The sequence below is a fragment of the Peromyscus maniculatus genome, chromosome 3, assembly GCF_049852395.1.
Source record: "Peromyscus maniculatus bairdii isolate BWxNUB_F1_BW_parent chromosome 3, HU_Pman_BW_mat_3.1, whole genome shotgun sequence".
Classification (NCBI taxonomy): domain Eukaryota; kingdom Metazoa; phylum Chordata; class Mammalia; order Rodentia; family Cricetidae; genus Peromyscus; species Peromyscus maniculatus.
This window is the reverse complement of record NC_134854.1, coordinates 168802524-168823393: the sequence shown is the minus strand read 5'-3', so window position 1 is coordinate 168823393 and position 20870 is coordinate 168802524. Positions and strand designations below refer to the sequence as shown.

General features: G+C 43.7%; 1 protein-coding gene across 6 annotated transcripts in view; it reads left to right on the top strand.

Moving 5' to 3' along the window:
* Tmtc1 (transmembrane O-mannosyltransferase targeting cadherins 1) overlaps nt 1-20870 on the top strand; it is a 224109-nt gene that overhangs the window by 124137 nt on the left and 79102 nt on the right. For all 6 annotated transcript variants that reach the window (XM_076568360.1, XM_076568361.1, XM_076568362.1 and 3 more), the window contains one exon: nt 11516-11637. In XM_076568360.1, coding sequence (XP_076424475.1) covers nt 11516-11637 — 122 coding nt within the window. The remainder of the gene's footprint in view (nt 1-11515; nt 11638-20870) is intronic.

The window sequence follows — 20870 nt, the reverse complement described above, 5'->3', positions numbered from 1 at the left end:
CCACATCATTAAATAATTTTCTTTATTCTTTGCCTTCAGAGGGCAATCACATTCACACAAGTCATACTACTTAATAAGCAAACGGCCTACCTACCGCTCTGATGTTTATGCCTCAGCTGGAAGACTCACCGAGTGTCTTAACAGAAGAATTAGAGTGTTGTGTATTACTAACAGAAGTTTTCATGCATCAATAACAGCTTGATTTGTTTTTCTTGATTTGTATGTTGTGTGATTCTCAGTGAACTTTAATGTCCACAGTCAATACCCTGATTTAGTGTTTGAAAGGTAATGACTGCACAGTCTCCCAGTCCTGTAATCATCATCTTCTTCTTCTTCTTCTTCTTCTTTTTTTTTTTTTTTTTTGGTTTTTTTGAGACAGGGTTTCTTTGTGTAGCTTTACTCTTTTCCTGGAACTCACTTGGTAGTCCAGGCTGGCCTCGAACTCACAGAGATCCACCTGGCTCTGCCTCCTGAGTGCTGGGATTAAATCTTCTTTTTTAACACTTGTTATTTCTCTTACTTCAATGAATGACCAGTCTATGGAACTAACCTGTTACCATGTAGCAGTAAGATACTTCCTATAATTTTAAACTTAAAAAATCAAATATATTTTTGTAACTCCTTGGGCCATTTAGTCCTTTCTGTTTCTATCCGAATGTAAAGTTTTATTTAAAGGAGCACATTATTTTCATCTGTTCTCAGCCACAAAATATGAAATTATGAGTTTCAGAGTTAAAAGTAATAGAAACAGGAAGCTGGGAACAAAAAGCCTGTTGTGTTGCTTATCGAATTGGGAAATATGAAACAGGGATGGATTATCAGGTTCTTTAGAAGGTGGGGGGGTCATAGTACCCATGGGATGGATGAGCACAGTGTGGGAACAGCTACTCCTCATTAAAAGGGAAATAAGCGTTTTATGTCTACATTGCTTAAAGAGCAGAGGGCATTGGAAAGCACGTTTGTAGCAGGAATCTTAGTGTTTCTGTCTCTGTTCTACGCATGGCACATTCTGTGGAACTTCTTCCTCACTTGCAGCATATTAAGGATAAATGAAATCATGTTTAGGGCATCTCACTAACGTAAGCTAATAGAAGAAAGGGTTGTCTGTGTGTGCATCTCGTCTCAAGTCCACCATCCCTGATTAACTGCTGAATGAACTCATCAGTCTATTTCCTCAACAGCCTTTTCCATCCCAGAGCATTCTCCTGTTGGCCTGAGCCAAAATTCTTGAAGCTTCCTCTCTCTGTTTTTTTCTTTCCCTCCTCTTCCCCGACGGCAGCATTTCTACTTCAGTCATGTCAGCCATACTGCGAGCACTTTTCCTCCCGCTTCCTGCCATTGCCTGGTTCAAGGCCTAAGCCCTAAGTTATTGCCCTGGCCTGACTGGCCTCCTCACTTCTGCCTTGTGGTTCAGCCTTTTCTCAATACAGAATTTTGTTTTTCATTCTGTAGAGACTGTTACCACTCACCTCCTTTCCTCCCCACCCCAGTGTGTGGGGGTGGGGTGGGGTTGGTGTTGCTGTGATTGTACCATCTGTTAAATACTAGTCCAGGGAGGCAATATCAACTACAATATCAGTTCCACTCTTTATGAGCGGCTGTTTCTGAAGTGTGAGCAAAGAGACACCACACCCAGAACAAGGAAAAGCTGTTTCTCCTGCTTCACTGCTGCTTTAAGAGCATATCTGGAGGGTCCCCAGTGCCCTGCTGCATGGTCACTACAGAGGGCACCTTTCCTGGAAAACTCTTCTTATTTTTGAGACATGGTTTTATGTAGCCCAGGCTATCCTGGAGCTAGGGTTTTTCTGATTTTAGGCCCTCACATGCTAAGATTACAAATGAGTTACCAGCCCTGGATGATGGAAGATTCTGGTAGGAGAGCTGGAGGGCAGAGGAGGGAGTCTCTGGAGCTTCCTGGAGCCAGCATGTTCCAATAAGTGATTGCATTCGGGCAGAATCTTGTCAAAGGCATACTTTCTTCTCTGTAACCCATCTGGCTCTGATTGCCAGGGGCCTCTAGTGTTTGCAAGAGGATCTGGCCAGTTCCAGTGGCCAGACTGGCTATGGGCTTGTAACCCAGGAGTCTGGCATTTGGTATTAAACAATGATTAATTGGGAAAAAACAGCATTTACTAATGTTGCCCTCCTTGGCACTGCCCTGAAAATTCCCTCTGTTTCAGGCACCACCGCTTGTTTGGATTTGAGTAACTGGCAAGTAAATTTGAGTTTTTATACATTTAGGCTCCCATCATATCAGCATCTTCACTTGAAAATAATTGAACACCAACATTTGCTAAAGAAATACGTTACCCTTGGTTTTTCTGTTGAGAATATTTTTCTCTTAGAACATCACAAGCATTCCCCAAGAAAAGCATGACCCCCACCTCATGATTGTGGGTCTGTTTTGTTCTTTGATGTCAGATTTTACTTTTTATAAAGTGTCCTCTCATTAAATGGTCGAGTGTTTGACAGAAACAGGCCCTTTGATGGGTGTCTCTTCCTTGCTTTGAAACAAAGAAAGTTGGTATGTACGTGGCTGGATTTGGAAAATTAGAGGTGTTTGAAACCAATTTAAATTATAAAGCCTGTTTTCCATCCTTTGCCCCATGTTATTAGTCCAGTAAATTTAAGCTGTGGTGAGTTGAACCCATAGTGAAAAATGAGAGAAGAATGCCAGGCCAGTAATTTGTGAAAAGAGCACTCTAACTGTCTCTGTGAGAAAAGAATTATCCACCAGGCTTTCACTACCACATACCTCAGAAACAGAAAAACAGGACCTATCCTCTGAATTGTAACGCATTTTGGTAGAGAAGATATTTTGATTCTAGATGAGGACACTGACTGGGGACAGAAACCAAATCTACCTGATGATGCCTAAATCTCAGTGTCCTTTTCCTTTAGTGCTTAGGAAAGAGGATTCCTAATCTTGTCATCTACTTACAGAGTGACCTGAAGTAAGCCAGACGCTTCTCTGCAGTTTGTTTGATAAAGCAGGGTGAGTTATTGCTAAGAGATGCTCCTGTAAGCCAGGTGGGTCTTCACTAGAACACAGCCATGTGCCCCTTATGTCTCCTCCTTCTCATTAAATCAAAGAGCCCAGAACAAGTGTTCATCCTCTGAGGCAGTTCCATGTGGGTAGATGAAACGCAGCTCTCGGCAAGAGCTTCTTGTCACTGAAAGACAAGAAGAGCTTCTTGTCACTGAGAGATGTTGACAGCATCCTGCATTGGGGGGTGCCTGCTTAGCAGAAGTCCCCGCACAAGTGTGGTAGGTAAGAAAACATTTCTGCCAGCCACACCCATCCATAGGACAAAGTGACTTAGAGCACATCTGACTCCTATTCTGCCTGCTTCCTCAACCCCAGCAGAGGCAGATCCAGTCATCACTCTGCTGTATTTAAATCCATCCTTGATCCTCAATGAGTCCTTACAAAGGGAAGGATGATTGACTGTTCTCCCCTTCCCTCCGTTCCTGAGACATTCTTGTGAATTAAGTTTGTTGACCTTGGGTTCTGTGGTTACCTGAGTTTGGATCTGAATGTTCTCCAAAGGTCATGTACTAAAGACATGGTCCCTGCCTAGTTGAGGTTTTAGGTAGGAGGTTAGAGGAAGGAAGTTAGGTCACTGGGGGTGTGCCCACTGGAGCTTTGGCTCCACTTGCTCTTCTTTTTGCTTTTTTGTCACTCTGATGGGCTTAGACCTTTCAGTGATGGGCTACCTTCCCATAGGACCAAAAGCAGCAATCCAACCAATGATGGACTAAAGCTTCAAAACTGAGTAAAATGAACTTTTTATCTTTTCCATTGATTATCTCTGGGACATTTTGTTACAGTAGCAAATATCTGCCTAACATAATAGCACTTCTTGTATCATGGGTCGTTGCTATTCTACCAAACAAGCCTAGGCACATGTGACCCACTTCCTGAAGTCTAGATGTCTGATGAGGTCCTACGGTACTTCTCCAAATTCCTCCTCATTCCTGAGTCCCTTCTGTCTGAGTGAACCCTGAGTGTCAATCACATTACATTCCTAGACGAACCATGCTCAGCAGTTTGTAAATTGTTTAGAACAAGATCAAGATTTAGAATGAAGAAGGCCATTGTCCCTCAGCTTACTCTGTATCTCTGTGGTCCCTAAAATTAATTTCTTTTACTTGATTTGCTAAAGACAATTCCATCATAGTGTTTAATTTGTCATGCCAAAAGTAATCATTATCTCCCCTACAGTCCTTTTCAGATATAACAATGATTTGTTATTCAGTAACCAAGGTCTGTGAAGTCTGCCTTTAAAAAAAAAAGTGTGTGTGTGTGTGTGTGTGTGTGTGAAGTGTGTGTGTGTGTGTGTGTGTGTGTGTGTGTGTGTGTACATGTGTGTGAGCCCGTACCTGTGGGCATGCATGTGTGTGGAAGTCAGAGAATAGCTTGTAGGAGTCAGTGTGCTTCTTCTACCACATGGATCCTAGCTGTCAAACTCAGGTTGTCAGGCATGGTGGAGGCACCTTTATTCATGGAGCCGTCTCATTGGCCCCAAAAGTTATGTCTTAACTGGCTTCAGTCAGTGAGCATGTATATGTCAGGTGTCTGGTCTCGGATGTTGGGTTTCAGGAGAGTAATGGCCATCTCAAACCATTCCTTGATTCCCTCGAGCAGGACATGTGACAAGGAACAGTGCTGTGTAGACTGTAGGACACCGGGGCTTGTGTTCTTCTGGTACCCTCTCTTAGATGCCGGAAGGGGTGAGATTTTGTAGACCATGTAGCACCTCATCTGGCTTCCTCCACGGGGAAGCACCTGACCGTTGTTGGTGTTCCTGCCCTGACATTTCTACCTACACTTGAAGTTGGCTGTAAAAAAAAAAAAAGGACAGGCTTTGGAGTCAGTCAGATCTCAGGTGTTTTGTTTTGTTTTGTTGTGGTTAGGATTAGGAGTCTCTCAGACTGGGAAGATGTCTGGGTGGGTCAAGTGCTTATGAAGACTTGAATTTGGACTCCCAGAATCCACATAAAAGTCCAGCATGGTGGCATGTGCTGGTAACCCCCATGCCAGGAGGCAGAACTAGGTAGAGCCTGTGGGCTCACGGGACATCTGCATAACCCAAGCATTCAGCTTCAAGTTCCCTGAACGACTGTCTCAAAAATGAAGTGAACTATGGAGAAAGACATCCAGTGTGACCTCTGGACTCCATACACGCTCTTACTGGTGAGCACACACTTCCTCACATACCTGTGTGTATGCGCATGCACACACACACACACACACACACACACACACACACACACACACACAGTGGGGCGGGGGGGGGGGGGGGGGGGGGGATTCACTATGTAGCCCAGGTTGGACTCCCCAAGTGCTGGCATGGCAGGTGTGTGCACAGCCATGCCTAGCTTTCACCCTGAGTTTGAAACCTTCACTTCCCACTGGTTGGATTGACAGGTAATTGCCAAAAGCCACATCCTGAAATTTAATGGCAGCTTTCCCCCAGCATATGTTCCTGCCTCTTCCTGTCATCCACTAATGCAGATTAGCAGGTCACAGAGGGATTTGTAAATTGAGTAGACCCTTAGAAGATAGCTCATCTTGCCACTTCCTTCCAGTCTAACTCTTTCTAAAACAAAAATATGTAGGTTTTACTCCCTGTTTTCATGTTTGCTCATAACCAAAGCTAGCGATGAAGACAGTCACTTCTGACTCCCCCGTGCCTCCCTAAATTACTGAAATATTTTCATTCTAATTGGGTGAAGATTTATTTAGCAGCATTTTCTACTTTGCTGACTTCTCTGAACTCCTTTTGGGTGCTTACCTAGCTTAAAGCAAATGCATGTTTTTATACTCATTATCCTGTAAGTTACCTTTGAAGATGTCTGCCTTGATTTTCTTTAAACATTTAACAACACGTTTAAGTAAAAATCTGACTTTACATTTCCAAGTAAAGTTATAAATTAGCTTATGCTCAGAGTAAGGTAGTCTGAGCACTTCAGCATTCCACCTCATTTAACCCCGCAGTGTAATTGTATAATTGTACACTTGAATGAGATAAGAAGTAGAAATCTCGGGAACCAGTGTTGGCAAGAAAGTTCAGACCATTAATTAAGTACAAATCAAACACAAAGCTTTGTTCAGAAAAAACAACCAAGATTCAAAATCAAAGACCAGAAATCCAAAATGTCAGTTTTGAATGCTGTGATTCAACCCGCCTCCGGCTCCGTTCATTAGAAAATCTGGCAGTGCCTCTTGGCCAGGAGTCTGGGCTGGGAAAAAGCAGTGTTTAAATTGGCTGAGAGAAGGCGTGGAGTTATGCTCTCTCCTTTTGTCTCAGAGCGGGTATAATCTCTCCATTCGTTTCCCCCTTTAAATTTTTACTCTGTGAGCATTTACCAGGAAATGTCAGCACTCAGGAAAGTCAGGAAATGACACCACCAGCCTGAGCCAGGCAGAGTGCAGGGCAGCCACACTGGTGTTGAACCCATTCTGCCACAGTTGAACTCGTCCCTCCAATATCAGTCTAGGAGAATAAACAGTTGTCCAACCTGAGATATGGAGTATGCTCATCTCCTAGGAGACTATCCTTGACCCATCTTCTTAGAGCCTTGTCAGGGTCCTGAATGTGTAGAGTGAGGAGTGAGGCACCTGTAACCCGCCCCCAGGAATCGGCTTGAATGGTGTGTGTGTGTGTGTGTGTGTGTGTGTGTGTGTGTGCATGTGGAGGCCAAGGAAGAAGTCTGACTGTCATTCTTCTGGCAACTCACCTTGGTTTTTGAGGCAGGGTCTCTTACTGGCCCAACATTCAACAAGTAGGTCAGGCAGGCTGTCTAGTGAACCCCAGGGGTCTACTCATTTCCACTCCCCCTGCATTGAGATTTCAGGACACTATGACACCTGGCTTTTTACGTGGGTGTTAGGATCCAACCCAGGTTCTCATGTTTACAAGGCAAGCATTTTATCAACTAAGCTATCTCTCCAGACCCCATCTTTCTGGTTTTTAGACAACGCTATAAATATTTATAGCTTCACTAATCTTAAAATAAGAGATTTACCAAGGGGCTGAAGCCTAACAGGAAAGCAGTGATCAGCACTGTTTGGAGACAGGAACATGTCTGGGTGTTCTGGAGCCAGCCTCACCAGCTCACCTGTGCCAGACTTCTGATCTTCCTTAAAACTGTGCTTTCTCTTCTATCCCTGCAGCCTTCTCTCTGCTGCCCTGAGCCCGAGTCCCAGCAGGACACATAGGGTGAGAGTGGCAACTTAGAGAATGAATTCATCTGGTTTTTGTTGACATAACAAAATATGAGGCAAAATCCTTTTAAAAGAGGTTTGTTTGGCTTACAGTTTTGAAAGCTCAAAGTCCACACAGCATGACACAGACTTTGGTGAGGGTGCCCCTTTGCCTGTATCATAATCATGGAGGAAGTATGCATATAGCGCTCATTTGTGTGGTCTTCTTCATAAGGTCTAAAGGATTCACTCATGCTAATAACTACATCAAATCTAATCACTTTACAGGACTCTACCTCTGAATGTCATTATCAAGTTAAGTTTTCATATTCTTAATACTTTGAACATGAGCCTTGGGATTAAGTCCTGCATGAGCCTGGAGGAACAATCAGTATTCAAAGACTAACATAGAAATTCTAGGCAGGAGCTGGCCATAGATAGGCAAGCTAGTCACTGCCAGAGAAAAGCAGAGGCTGGAAAGGCTGCTAGGGTAAGAATGTAAACAGCCACCCAGAATGTGATTGTCAGTGGCTTCACTGGGGAATGGATTCAAGATCCTTTGTGCAGAGCAGATGGACTCTCTGATGCATCTACCTCAGCATGTTCCATTGCAGTCTGGAACAGCGTTCTTGGTTTCTGAAGTAGAGTGCTGAGGGTAAGGTCAGTCTTTCGGCCACATCAGTCTATTATCTATCTAATTGGCCTGGCTCGATCTATTATCTCCATCCATAAGAGCATTGCTACACATAACAGCTTTTGTGGTGTTTTGAATGAACCATGGAGTTAGATCTATTAAAATGGAGAATCAGAGATTGATTTCTTCTGGACATTAGCTTTCAAAGAGCTGAAAGTGAAAGTCAACAATCTCTACAAACTAAAACTGAATAAAAAGATTATTTTCAAGGTACTCAGTATAGATTCAAGGATAATGAGGAGCTGAGAATAGAGAAGGCACTCACTCTGGGCTTTATCTTCAGTGTTTGGTAGTGAGAAATCCCTGACCTGGTACAACAGGATTCTGAGGTGGGTGTTTGTTGTTTGCTATGTGTCCAGGTCCTTGAACTGAAATACCCTTGGCAACCTTAGACTGTTGCCTGAATTAGAAGGACAGTGTCCTGATTAACTGTCTGGAATTATCCAAGAAGAGAATCCTAATTAAGGAATTTCTGAGGTCAGACTGACCTGTGGGCATGTCTGTGAGGGGTTGTCTTGATTATTAATTGATGTAGGGAGACCCAACTCACTGTAGGTGACACCATTCCCTAAGCATGTGGTCCTAAACTGCATAAGAAAGCTACCTGAGCATAAGCCTACCTTCTGACCACCAAGCCACACTCTGGTTCCTATCTTACTTCTTTGGTTGTGAACCAAGTTCCTTGGATAGAGGTAATGGTATGTAGACTAGCAATCAGGCCTGCCTTCAAATTCCTGCCCTGACTTCGTCCAGTGATGGACTGTGACTTGGACATGTAAATCCAATAAACCCTTTCTTCCTCTAGGTTGCTTTTGGTCAGAGTGTTTAATCACAGCAACAGAAAGAAAACTAAAACAGACAGCTTGTAGCTTTTTAACACAGTCAACTGGCTCCTCGTTTTCTTCTTTTTCACATTTTTATTTGGCAGTCTGGGGAGATCCTAGAAATATATACATATGTATGTATATGTGCATGATGCATATACACATAACATTCCTCTGTGCCTACTTGATTTGGAAGCCACTAAAATGACATTTATCCCCTTTCTTCTAAGGAGTTTGGTTCCTGTAGGTCATTACTAACAGAAAGAAATCATTTGAGAGAAACTATTCAAATTGTAGGGAATCTCTCCAAGAGATTTCATTACTCTGCACGTGGTAGTTAATAAGACAAAGATTTTAATAAAATCCTGGTGACAAATCTTTTACTTTGCATATTTAGAGTATTTGTAGTTCCTGGTAGGGAATTTTATTTATGTTTTTTGATATTATCTTATTCTTTTCTAGTTATTAAAAGTAATATAGTACTTTAAATATTTATGGGAATCATTAAAGATGCAGTATGTGACATGGAAAGTTCTACTTGGTTTCCTTCTTTGTTTTTTTATATTTTTGGTTGTGAGCCTAGCCTTTAACGGCTGAGCCATCTCTCCAGCCCTCCTTCATTGTTTTTTATTAGCATGTGTTAATTATACATAATAATGGGTTTCATTATGGCATTTTCATACATTATATAATGTATTTTTAGCACTTTGCCCTCCATTATCCTTTCCCGGTTCCCTCTACTGATCTTCCTACCTTGTACACTTCTGTTTTCATGCTTTTAAAAAAAAATTATCTCATTCAGGTTCCTTATAAGATCCTGGGTGAGTGTTTATTTACAGGAGTAGAGGCTGCTTACCTGTGGCCATACCAGCAATGGAAATGCCTCTTCCTCCCCTAGCAACCATTAGCTGCCTGTAGACCAAGTTCTACTCTTAAGCTTTTGTTTGTTTCTGAAACAGTCTCCCTCTGCAGCACAGGCTAGCCGGGGACTGGCAGCAGTCCTCCTACCTCTGCCTTATGAATACTGGGATTACAGGGTCTACCACTAAACTAACAACATTCCATATCCTCAAGTGTATTTTAACTAAAACTCTTCAAGCACATCTGTTGCATATAAACATACGGAAGTACAGTTCCATCTACATTGTCTATTACAACATGTAAATAAAAAAGCCACTTTTCTTCTTTAAAATTATTTTTATTATTTAAAACTATTATTAAATTTATGTGTATTTTAATCATATTCTCCCCTCCCCCAAGTTTGTCCAGATCTTCTCCTCCTTCCTACTGCCCAGCTTCAGTTGTGCCACTCCCCTGGAGAAAGTTGATCTCTTTCCCAGCAGGTATAGACAACAGTGCTGTTGTTAACCTCCACCCAAGTGCTAGGTTTACCTTTGTTCATTCATTTTTTAAAAATATACAAAATAAAATATAGTAAGATAAAAACAAAACTATCACATTAAAGTCACACAAGACAAACCAACATAAGGAAAAGAGCCCAAGAGAGGGCACAAGAAAAGAGACCCACTTGTTCACACACTCAGGAATCCTATAGAAACACTAACCCAGAAGCCGTAATAGAAGCCAGAGCGCCCGGTGCAGACCTTGCAGGCCCTGTGCTTGCTGCCTCAGTCTCTGTGAGTTCATAGGAGCTTTGCTCATGTTGATTAAGAGGGCCTTGTTTTCCTGGTGTCCTCCATCCTCTCTGGAACTTACACTCTTTCTGCCTCCTCTTTCTCCTGCGGGGTTCCCGGAACTCTGTGGAGAGAGATTTTAGTTAATAGAACCATTACAAGTTAATTTTCACTAATTTTAGTTACACAAAGACTAAGAAATATCTTTACAAATACTAAGAAAATGTCCTTTACCAATTTAGTGAGTTGTCTTCTTCTTCTTCTTCTTCTCCTCCTCCTCCTCCTCCTCCTCCTCCTCCTCCTCCTCCTCCTCCTCCTCCTTCTAATTTTCTATTCTTTTTTTTTTTTTTGAGACAGGGTTTCCCTGTGTATCCCTGGCTGTCCTAGAACTCACTCTATAGACCAGGCTGGCCTCAAACTCACAGACATCCACCTGCCTCTGCCTCCTGAGTGCTGGGATTAAAAGTGTGCGCCACCACCACCCAGCTCATAGTGGTTTTTAATTTAAAAAGTTTTGCAGCCAGTCCTGGTAGCCATGCCTATGATCTCAGTAATGGAGAGGCTTTGGGAGAAGGATTATTGTATGTCAAGGCCAGCCAGGGCTACAGAGAGATCTTGTCTCTAAATAAATTAAATAAATAAATAATAAATAAAAGTCTGCTTTACCTTAGTTTGAGAGGTACCAGGAAACCTGCAATTCAGCTGACCCTCAAGGGCACCCTCAATTTTGCCATCAGAACAGCATCTCTTTTATGCAAAACTTGGCTCCTGCTAGTGACCCTTTTGGCTTCTTCTTTAAGAGAGGGTACCACTGTATCTCAGTGCCTGGCTCTGCCCAGCTGCTTTGCCCTCTGTACAGTCCCGAGGCCATGGGAGAGGGGTGGGGACAGACTGAGCAGCAAAGTTCTCAGGCTTCCCAGAGTGGTGGGCAGTGGTCACCACCAACTGTGCCCATGTCAGATGTGTCTGGTGACAGGAGTGTATTGGGCACAGATGGGTGTGTGACGAGCCAGCACCTCTAACTGGGTCTTCCTGTGGTCAGTTCAGCTCTAGGATGTCAGTTATCACTGAGAACCTGAGGGTTCTGGTGACATGCTGTCTGAGGCAGAGTTGAACCGAGATCCACATGTCCTTTCCCTGTTGTGTGTTTCAGAGGCTGGAGCACAAGGAAGTGTTGGCCGGCTTGCTGTTCCTCGTGTTCCCGTTCATCCCAGCCAGCAACCTCTTCTTCAGGGTGGGCTTTGTGGTGGCCGAGAGAGTCCTGTACATGCCTAGGTAATTACCTCCATCTATCACAGGAACCCTGAGAGCTCCAGAGAGACAGTCCTCTGTGAGGCAGTGGATCCTTCTGAGCCCTGCTGTCATCTCCAGGGACCAGGCTTGCTCGTGTGCCCTGACTCACAGGCTCAGAGGTACAAGCTTCAGAGTGAGACAGGAATTATAATTTCCAGTATTAGGGATATAAGCAGAAGCTGCTTACCAAACTGCCATTGTCCAAATATGTTTTATAATTATACTTGTGATATTTCTAAATACTTGTTGATTTACCCATTATTACTATATTCAGTTCATTTTTATCCATCCCCCCTTTTAATTTAGAAAGTAGGAATTAAACTTTAAAAAATTATCTTTGGAGAAAATGGTTCAAAAATGACAAAAAAAGTATTTAGCTGTAGCTTCCAGGTTGCCTAGTTTTGCACATCTGCCCTTTGTTGTAGCTTGTCATGTGCCATCTTATTTGATGTCATTGTCCCAGGGCCACTTTCCTGGAAATGTCACTGAGTCAGGGGACAGTCTTATTCTGACATTTGCTAATTATGCTACCTTGAGCAAGGTACGAAGCTTTTTTACATCAGAGGGAGAAATTGGTGATACTCATCTACAATCCCAGCACTTGGGAAGTGAGCAGGAGAATCAGGAGTTTGTGGTCATCCTTGACTAGCATCAGTCCCAGGGCAGCCAGTGCTACACAAGACAAAACAAACTCTGCCCTGTGCGGTTGTGTCCTGAATGGGGCTTCAGAGTTCGTTACTTTAGGAGTCATCTGATTCAGGTGAAAATAAAACTGCGCTATAAAGAAAATGTCAGTATTTCCCAGAGCAAGTGCCTGCCTCAGGGAGTCAGCCTGGGTTTGCTTATGTCAGACTCAGACAAGAGTCTTACACCAGTGTCAGTACCCAGCCTTTGTCCCAAAGACGGCCATCCTTCGCTCTCGGAGGCCCTGCCTGGGCACCTTGCAGCGCTCCTTCCTGCCAGCGACTGCTGGATCCTGCCCATGCCACCACTGTGCCCAGCATGGCTGCTGGCCCTGCAGAGGGATGGTCTCAGCAGATGCCAAAGCCTCTTGATCAGAGGTTTCTTGACTTCCTGCCCTTGAGCCATGTTCCTGAGGCTGATAGAAGGCCGGGTGACTCCAGCCCTCCCTTGAGTTCTTAGTCTTCATAACCGTACGTGAGTTGAGCTGATGAGGACGTGAGGTGGAGACAGATCTGGCAGCTTTAGTGCAGGGACCCAGAACGCAGCAGCACCTTTCATGTTCCTGGCCAGAGGCGAGGACTGGCATGAGGGGACTCTGGCTTCTAGCTATCTTTCTTCTCCTAAACGAGCACTGGAGGTATGAGGGTCTAGATACTTGAATTCTTTCTCATGAACAGCTTTGGGTTTTCTCAATGGAGCTAAGTTATATCTAGTTTCCAGTTTCAACACATCTCCTGAATGATCTTAGGGTCTCAACTCCTTTTTTGTTGTTGTTGTTGTTGAGACAGTGTCTCACTATGTAGCACTGGCTGGCCTAGAACTTAGCATGTAGACCAGGCTGGCCTTGAACTCATTAAAATCTGCCTGGTTCTACTTTCCCAAGTACTGTGGATAAGGCATGTAGCATCATACCCAGAGAGGGTTTCAGCTCTTGAAGACCTGTTACAATCTTAAGAGTCTTTGTAGGTGGATTCCAGGGGTTTATTGAGGCCCAGGAAGAGAAAACCATTAACTCCTGGTTAAAAGAATGGAATATACCTCTGGCCCTCAAGGAGACATAACATTCTAATCTGCTCCAAAGATTACATTATACATTATTGTGTCCTCCTTTTAGAGCAAATACAACATTAAAAAAAAAAAGTTAATGTAGCTGGGCCTGTCAATCACCTCATCAAGATACCACCCCTCAGAAATAATGTGACCCCTAAAGCCATGGTGAGGAGATGGAAGGAATAATTATCCCTTTAATGAGATAAAGTATTAATCTTTCCCTGACATATAGCTCTGCTAAACTTACCTCTCGTTCTGAGTTACTCAGAAAAGTATAACTTCCCCTTTTCCCTTTTTCTATCCCTTTTCCCAAGGCCTGCACACACTTTCACCAGTTGAATCTTTGGCTTTTGAAAATGCTAATTTAGAATGAAAAAGATAATTGCACCCTTAAACGTCAGGTTAGCACCCATAGAAGAATGGATCCAACACATACTCAATATTAAGTCTCATAACTATAGTGATGGCACTTTGGGCTTTCTCACTTTGTCTGAAGCCTCCCACATCCTTTACCATATGACTGCTTTCAAATGACATGGTTTTCTCTCTCTTTTCTATTTCCCTCCTTCTGGCAACTGCTGAAATTTAAGGTTGTTTAGCCCCTTGTTTTCTTCCAAACTCCAATAAAATTGATCTCAAGTTTCCTTCCAAGTCCTATGGACTAAGGACCCACAAAAGGAAACTCTGTAACTGCAAGAAGGGAGAGAAGGAGAAAGGGAAGGAAAAAGAAAGGAGAAGGCAGAGAAGGAAGAAGGAAGGAAGGAAACTTAGCCGTCAGTGTTGCTGGAGAAAGTGAGCTTCCTACCCAGTGTACATCACAGAGAAATCCAACCAGCCTCCTAGAAACCTGCCTGGGTCCAGCAGCCTGGAGGGACTGATCTGGCTATGTTACTAGAAAAAGCCAGATTGAGCCTGACTCACAGTGTGCCCTTTTATCTTCTTCCTTTGTGATTAACAATGCATACACCACTCAAGCCTTCTGCCTTCTGTTCTCCTTCCAGCCTAACCCAGAAAAGGCCCTTATCTTATTTGCTGCCAGAAATCTTTGGATAAAAGAGAGAGAACTTGGCTATTTGCTTAGCTTCTGGGGTCAAAGTTTTACCATCAAAACACACAGAATAACATTTTCTTGCTCTGATAAATGTCACTTTCGTGTATGTCATATTTGTGCAGGCAAGGGAGTCTGAGGCTAAAATCATTCTTTCAATGAAAGTTTTCTCTTTTATCCTGACTCCAAGAGAAGCATATAATTTTATGGCTATCTTTCTTGCATTTTATATAAAAAAGACCCACTGGAAGGGGAAAAAACAAAAACAACTAAAACTCTGTAGAATTGATGAAGCAAAAATAGTTGATGAAAGCTCTAGGTAATTTAGAGAAAACAGTTGAGTATTCACCCTCATGCCAGTTGAGATCTTTTCACTCTGGGGGCAGAAAGTACACCCCCACTGGCTGCAGGAGAGCCTGTATGAGCAGAAAGGGGGACAGACTCCATGGGAGTCAGAGAAGGCAGAAGTTTAGTGGTCTGAGTCTGAGTGGAAGAAAAAGATCACACCACACTCTTAGAAAGTATTCAGATGTGCACTTGTGGGAATGGTTATATCCAAATCAAAATGGGTGTGAGGGAAGAATTGCTTATGTGTTTGTTTCTGAGGTATGTAAATACCAATAAGTACATGACCACATGTATCCACATATTACCTGTCTATCTTACATTGTATGACATTTGCACTATAAAACATCATAGATAAACATAGTACTTGAAGCAAATACTACTGTACAAGTGAGCTTGTAGTTTCAAGAATGTTTTTTATGAGTGTTTGTTAAATGTCTTGTTCAAGCAGGACTTTGATAAACTGGGTTATTTATAGCACTAATCACATGCTTTATCCATGTTCCAAGAGTAATACAGCACTCATGAACACGAAAACACTCTGCATGGCAACATGGCTTCTCCCATTTTACTCAGTTCATGAACCATGCTCACATACACTCTTTCATGCAACCGTTTGAAACCAGTTTGCAAGCAGTATTAATCTTGTAATACACACAGTTAAGCCTCCAAGGGGTTAAAGGACTCATCTCTGACCACAGAACTGCTGAATTCTCATGACTGTTTCTGATTCTTGGGTCTCTCAAGAGTTCCCTTTCCTTCATCCTGAAGCTCCAGACAGTCTGCACCTAGGACTCCTGCACTCCCTCTACTTGCTAATGGCCTGAGATCTTAGGACACTGGTGCAGAGATAACTGTTTTGACCTGGAATGTATACAAATGTTATAGATTTCCTGCCTACCCCCTCTGTTCAGCAGAAACCAACTACCTACTCCTAATATTATTACAGCACAAGAATCTTAATGTTATTATTTATTATTTAATGTACAGTGGGCATAGTACAGCCTAAAATAATGTCCTTTTAGAAAGGAAAGAAATTAAGAGCTTGTGAATTTAAATAATTGGCCCCAAATCAACAACTGTCAGGGTTGAGATACAGACCAAGGATTTTGTCCAACTTCAGAGACTGGCTTTATTTACCAGGAAAGGCCTCATAAATCTTAGTGCTGTTAGGTGAACTATGAAAGAAAAAGGAAGCACTGTATTGCAAAAAGCCCAAGAGAAAACTATGTCCGTTATCAAAGTGGGAACGGATGACAGTTGCCCTGGTTGTCCTGAATACACACTGGAAAGTGATGCAGCAGTCTTTCATAGAGACTCACACATGAAGAGACTGTCCAGCCCAGCCCAGGAGCATAGCACCTCATTGGGGACTGGGGAGCTGATCAGCAGTGCCACTGGGATGTTTTTCTTAGACCAAACAAACTCTCACCTCCAAATACATTCAGTCCTCTGGAGAATTTCCCATCAAGTCTTTGAGATGGAGAAGAAACAAGGCAGAAGTGGAGGGTGCTCTAAGTATTGGCTTACAGCAGCCTGCAGCTTCTGAATAGTCGCCATTGGCTGGGGGCACAACCGCCACCAGCTCTCAGCTGAGTGTCCCAGGCTTTACTTCTGAACCATCTGGGGATAACACCCAGAAAACTGGAATTAAAAACTTACTGTGAGATAACTTGTGAGAAGAAGCCTCAGCAGAGCAAAATGAAGTCAAAGGACACATTCCTTCAGATCCTTTAGAGAGAGTGCTTAAAAGTGATCAAAGTAAAGGGTTATGTCCGGCTCGTAATGTTGGTTTTATTTTTAGATCATCTCAGTGGATTGCTGGAGCTTGTTCACATATTAGGTATACTTTCAGTTGTGCTCATTGGTACGGGACTGTGATCCTAGCTACCCCCCCCCCCAGTCTTTCTTCCTAGTATTGCCACATTAATTAAATCTCTTTCTTCTGCTTTTCACTTACTTAGCTCTTTTAATTGGCTTGTTGAAGATGGGTGGTCAGACCCAACTGTGACCCTAAGTCTGATAACACCCCCAAGTCTGATGACTTGATTTTGATTCCTGGAAGTCACGTGGTAGAAAGAAAGAACCTACCCCCACAAGTTGTTCTCTCTCTCTCTCTTTCTCTCTCTCTCTCTCTCTCTCTCTCTCTCTCTCTCTCTCTCTCTCTCTCTCTCTCTCTCTCTCTCTCTTTCTGTCTCAAGACAAAAGGAGGGAAGGGACAGAGGGAGGAAATGAATCCTAGTGATGACTAGAGCTATTTATTCACTGATGGCTCTGTAGGTTTGCTTATGGCTCTGCAGGTTCAGACACTGTCTGGAGCTAGGCATGTAAGGGCTCCTGTGTGTTCTGTGTGGAAATCTCTGGTCATCAGCCCAGAGGCTCCTAAACTAGAGTAACCAGAGCAAGGTAGTCTCAGGTTCCATCTCCCTGGAGAAAAAAGCATGTAGTTTCTCATTTGCTTGATTTTCCACTTTCTCTGTGAGGCCTCATCCTGCCCCTGGCGATAGAAAGAACATGTTTCTTTTGCTTGCTACTGGGAACTGCACTAAAACAGATGTTGAAGGATGAAGTTTCAGAACGGAGGAGGGTGCCACTTGCTGTAGTGTTTGTATCTGAAAGAACTTGGTGGTTCCCAAGAAACTGCAAACCTAGCAGAGGGTGCTTTCTATGGCTTAACATTTCTGAAGCCGTGTGTCAATTCAAGGACTTTGGAAAAAACAATTTATCATGTTATTTGATACAAAAATCGATGCCAAATGGTAAGGAGAGGTTCTCCTTCATTCTCACAGAGCAGGGGCCAGCAAATTGTGTGACCCATGAGTCAAGTCTAGTCCTCTACTGTTTACAAATAAATTTTGTTGGAGCACAGACGTGCTCATGCATTTCCATGGTGTGTGCTTGCACTCACACAGAGTGAAGGAGAGTGACAGAGGCATTGTGGCCTACATAGAGGTGAAGGAACTTACCCTCTGCTCTCCAATGGTCTGGATATTTATGTCTGATAAAAGGATTTGACAATAAATAGATTAACAGGAGTAAAGGCAAACAGATGCATTAATGTTCACAGACAGCACATTAACTCAGAAGCTCAGAGAAGGCTAAAGCCTCTGTACACTCCTCTTAGGAAAGAGGCCAGTGGGGCACAGAGGTGGGTCTAGAAAGGAGATGAGAGGCCCAAAGAGTAGACGGTGGGCTGATACCGTGCTCTGAGTGTGGACACTGACATGGTGCTGTGGGTACAGGCGGTGGCCTCTAGGTAGAGACCATGAGCTGACCGTGCTCTGGGTGTGGACAGTGACACAGTGCTCTGGGTGTGGACAGTGGGCTGACAGTGCTCTGAGTGAGGTGACTGGTTTTTAGTCTCTTCTTCTATGGTAAGAGTTTAATCTTTCTCAGTTGATGTTATTTCCCTAAGGAGCTTACAGGCAATTGTATTTCCCCTTGGCTGATCCAGTTTTTAGGTAGATACAGGAACTCAAAGAAAGCCCTTCCATGTGGTTCTGTGAAAATAGGATTGAGAGACATGAAGAAGGGAGGCCAGGATGGGGAAGGTCAGGGAGGCCTTGAGGCTGCTGCTCCAGTCTAGCAGGTAAATGCAGGGCACTTGTTTTGTGAGCCTCAATATAGAAAACATTGGCACTATTTACTGCCTAGCCTTTTAGAGAAGGAGTTTGCAAGCCTCTCAATTTTAGCTTTCTATCAGAGTCTGCATATCTGGCTTGTTGAGTGCTAGCTTTGGGGCTGTCGGTGGGTTCTTGAACTCATCTGAGTTTTTAGTTTGTTTGCTTAGGACATGGATGACACAGGATTTGAAGTTCAAGTTAGAAGACGTATGCAGAGTGTTATCCTTGCCCTGCAAATGCTATTGAGCGCTCAGATGACGCTCTTAGCACAGTGCCTGGCACAGAGGAAGTACCTGTGAACACCTGGATATACAAACAGTAATGGTTTCAGACATTGTCTTCATTATTCCTGTCTGCTGACACTGCTGTGCACTGCCAGCAGCTCCTGGGATCCCACCCTCTTCCTTCCTGCTGTTCTGTCACAGGCAGCTCTGGTTCCTACAGCTAGGAAGGTCTCATGAATACAGAGCTAAGATGAACATAGGTGACATGTTGGGTGGGACAGGATCCAGCCTGTCACATCAAAAACCCTACAGCAGGGCAGCATGTGGGGCAAGGTGCTGGGTCTGAGTTCCTGGGCCCTTTGTTCACTAGATAGAGCCTATGGCTCCTGTAGCTTTGTGAGAAGCCACGGTGCCGAGTCAAGTATAGACAGTGCTGGCCACACAAGATAGCCTACCCCTTAGCAATCTTTGTGTAGAGGAGAGTGGGAAGAGAGTAAGCTTGGGAATGCAAATGTCTGCATGGCATGTTCTCGTGCATTTCAGGTCTTCACTCATATGTCTGCAGGTTCTTATTTGACCATCCATGTTGAAATACCCATCTTTCCATTGCATGATTTCTTCATGCAGCATATTATAACACACATGCTCTGTATTTAATCTACTTAATTCATTTACTGTTCTTTCCCGTGTTCTAGGATTATGATTACAGCCTTGTTTTTCACTGATAAGTTCTTGGTGTCTGTAATAGTCTTATATACCTAGTATTCAGTAAATTATAATGAATGAGGGTTGGCCCTCAAGTGAGCTTGATCCCCAGCATCCATGGAAAGACAGTGTGTGAGTGGCAAAAGGTATTTTCAGAGATGTGATGCTGTGCCAAAACTTGGGAAAGCTGGGGCAGAGCCAGTGAGAAAACCTTGCTAGTCCAGCTCAGGAGGCAGCCTGTGGGTGGAGTTGGAAAATGGAGGGATCTTAGCTGGTCCACTGGGAGGCCTTGTAGGTGGCACATCTCTGGTTCTTGATGACTGCTATCCCTCCCAGACAATCCTCTAGGCTGCTGGAGTAGGACCTGCAGTGGCCCAGGCTCTGAATTCAGACACACCTTGCCACATCTTGGGGTGGAGGCATGAGGAAGCCTGTGCCAGAGAATCCCCTCAGATCCCATGTAGGACTTCCATGCCTGAGGCTTTGAGCCTGTGACTTCACATCATTGAGAGATGTGAGAGCCAGTGCCTTAGACAACTTGTCTGTGACAGGGGAATTCATACGTGTTTCTCTAGCACAGGACAGGCCTGCTTGTCCTAAGAGCATGCTTGGGGAACTACCCATCCATAATGAGCCCCAACCCACAGTGACGGTCTTAGTCATTGTTCTGCTGCTGTAAAGTGACACCATGACCAAGAAAACTCTTATGAAACAAAGCACTTAATTGGGAGCTTGCTTACAGTTTCAGAGGTTTTGTCCATTACCATCAGGGTGGGGAGCATGGTGGCTTGGAGGCAGATGCTAAAGCAGTAGCCAAGAGCTACACCCTGAAATGTTTGCAGAGAGAGAGACTAGGCTGGGCATGGGCTTTTGAAACCTCACCACCACCCCCACCCCCAGTGGCACACTTTCTCCAACCTCCTAATCCTTCTAATCCTTTCAGATAGTGCCACTCTGATGACAAAACATTCAAATACATGAGCCTATGGGGGCCATTCTTATTCAAACCACCACAGTGACCTGTAGCAGGAATCTTAAAAGTTCTTATTAATAAAAACAAACCCAGAGCTAGTTATTGGGGTGAATGCTGAATGATCAGAGAAACAGAACAAGCCACAGCCACCTCACCTTGCCAGCTCCTCAGCTGATCCTGTTTTCTCAGACTGGAAGCCTTTGAATCCTCATCTGAATGGCTCTCAGCTGAACTGCTGCTCAAAAGCCTGAAAGCTTAACCAGCCAAATGCTTCTAGTTTCTGGTCTTCATGCCTTATATACCTTTCTGCTTTCTTCCATCACTTCCTGGGATTAAAGGTTTGCTTTCTGGGATTAAAGGCGTGAGTCACCATACTTGGCTGTATCCTTGAACACATGGATTTCTACCTCTGGAATGCTAGGATTAAAGGCGTGTGGTACCACTGCCTATCCTCTATGTTTAATATTGTGGCTGTTCTGTTCTCTGACCCCAAATAAGTTTATTAGCATGCACAATATTTTGAGGAACACAATACCACCACAGTGACCTTCTACCCACAGCCA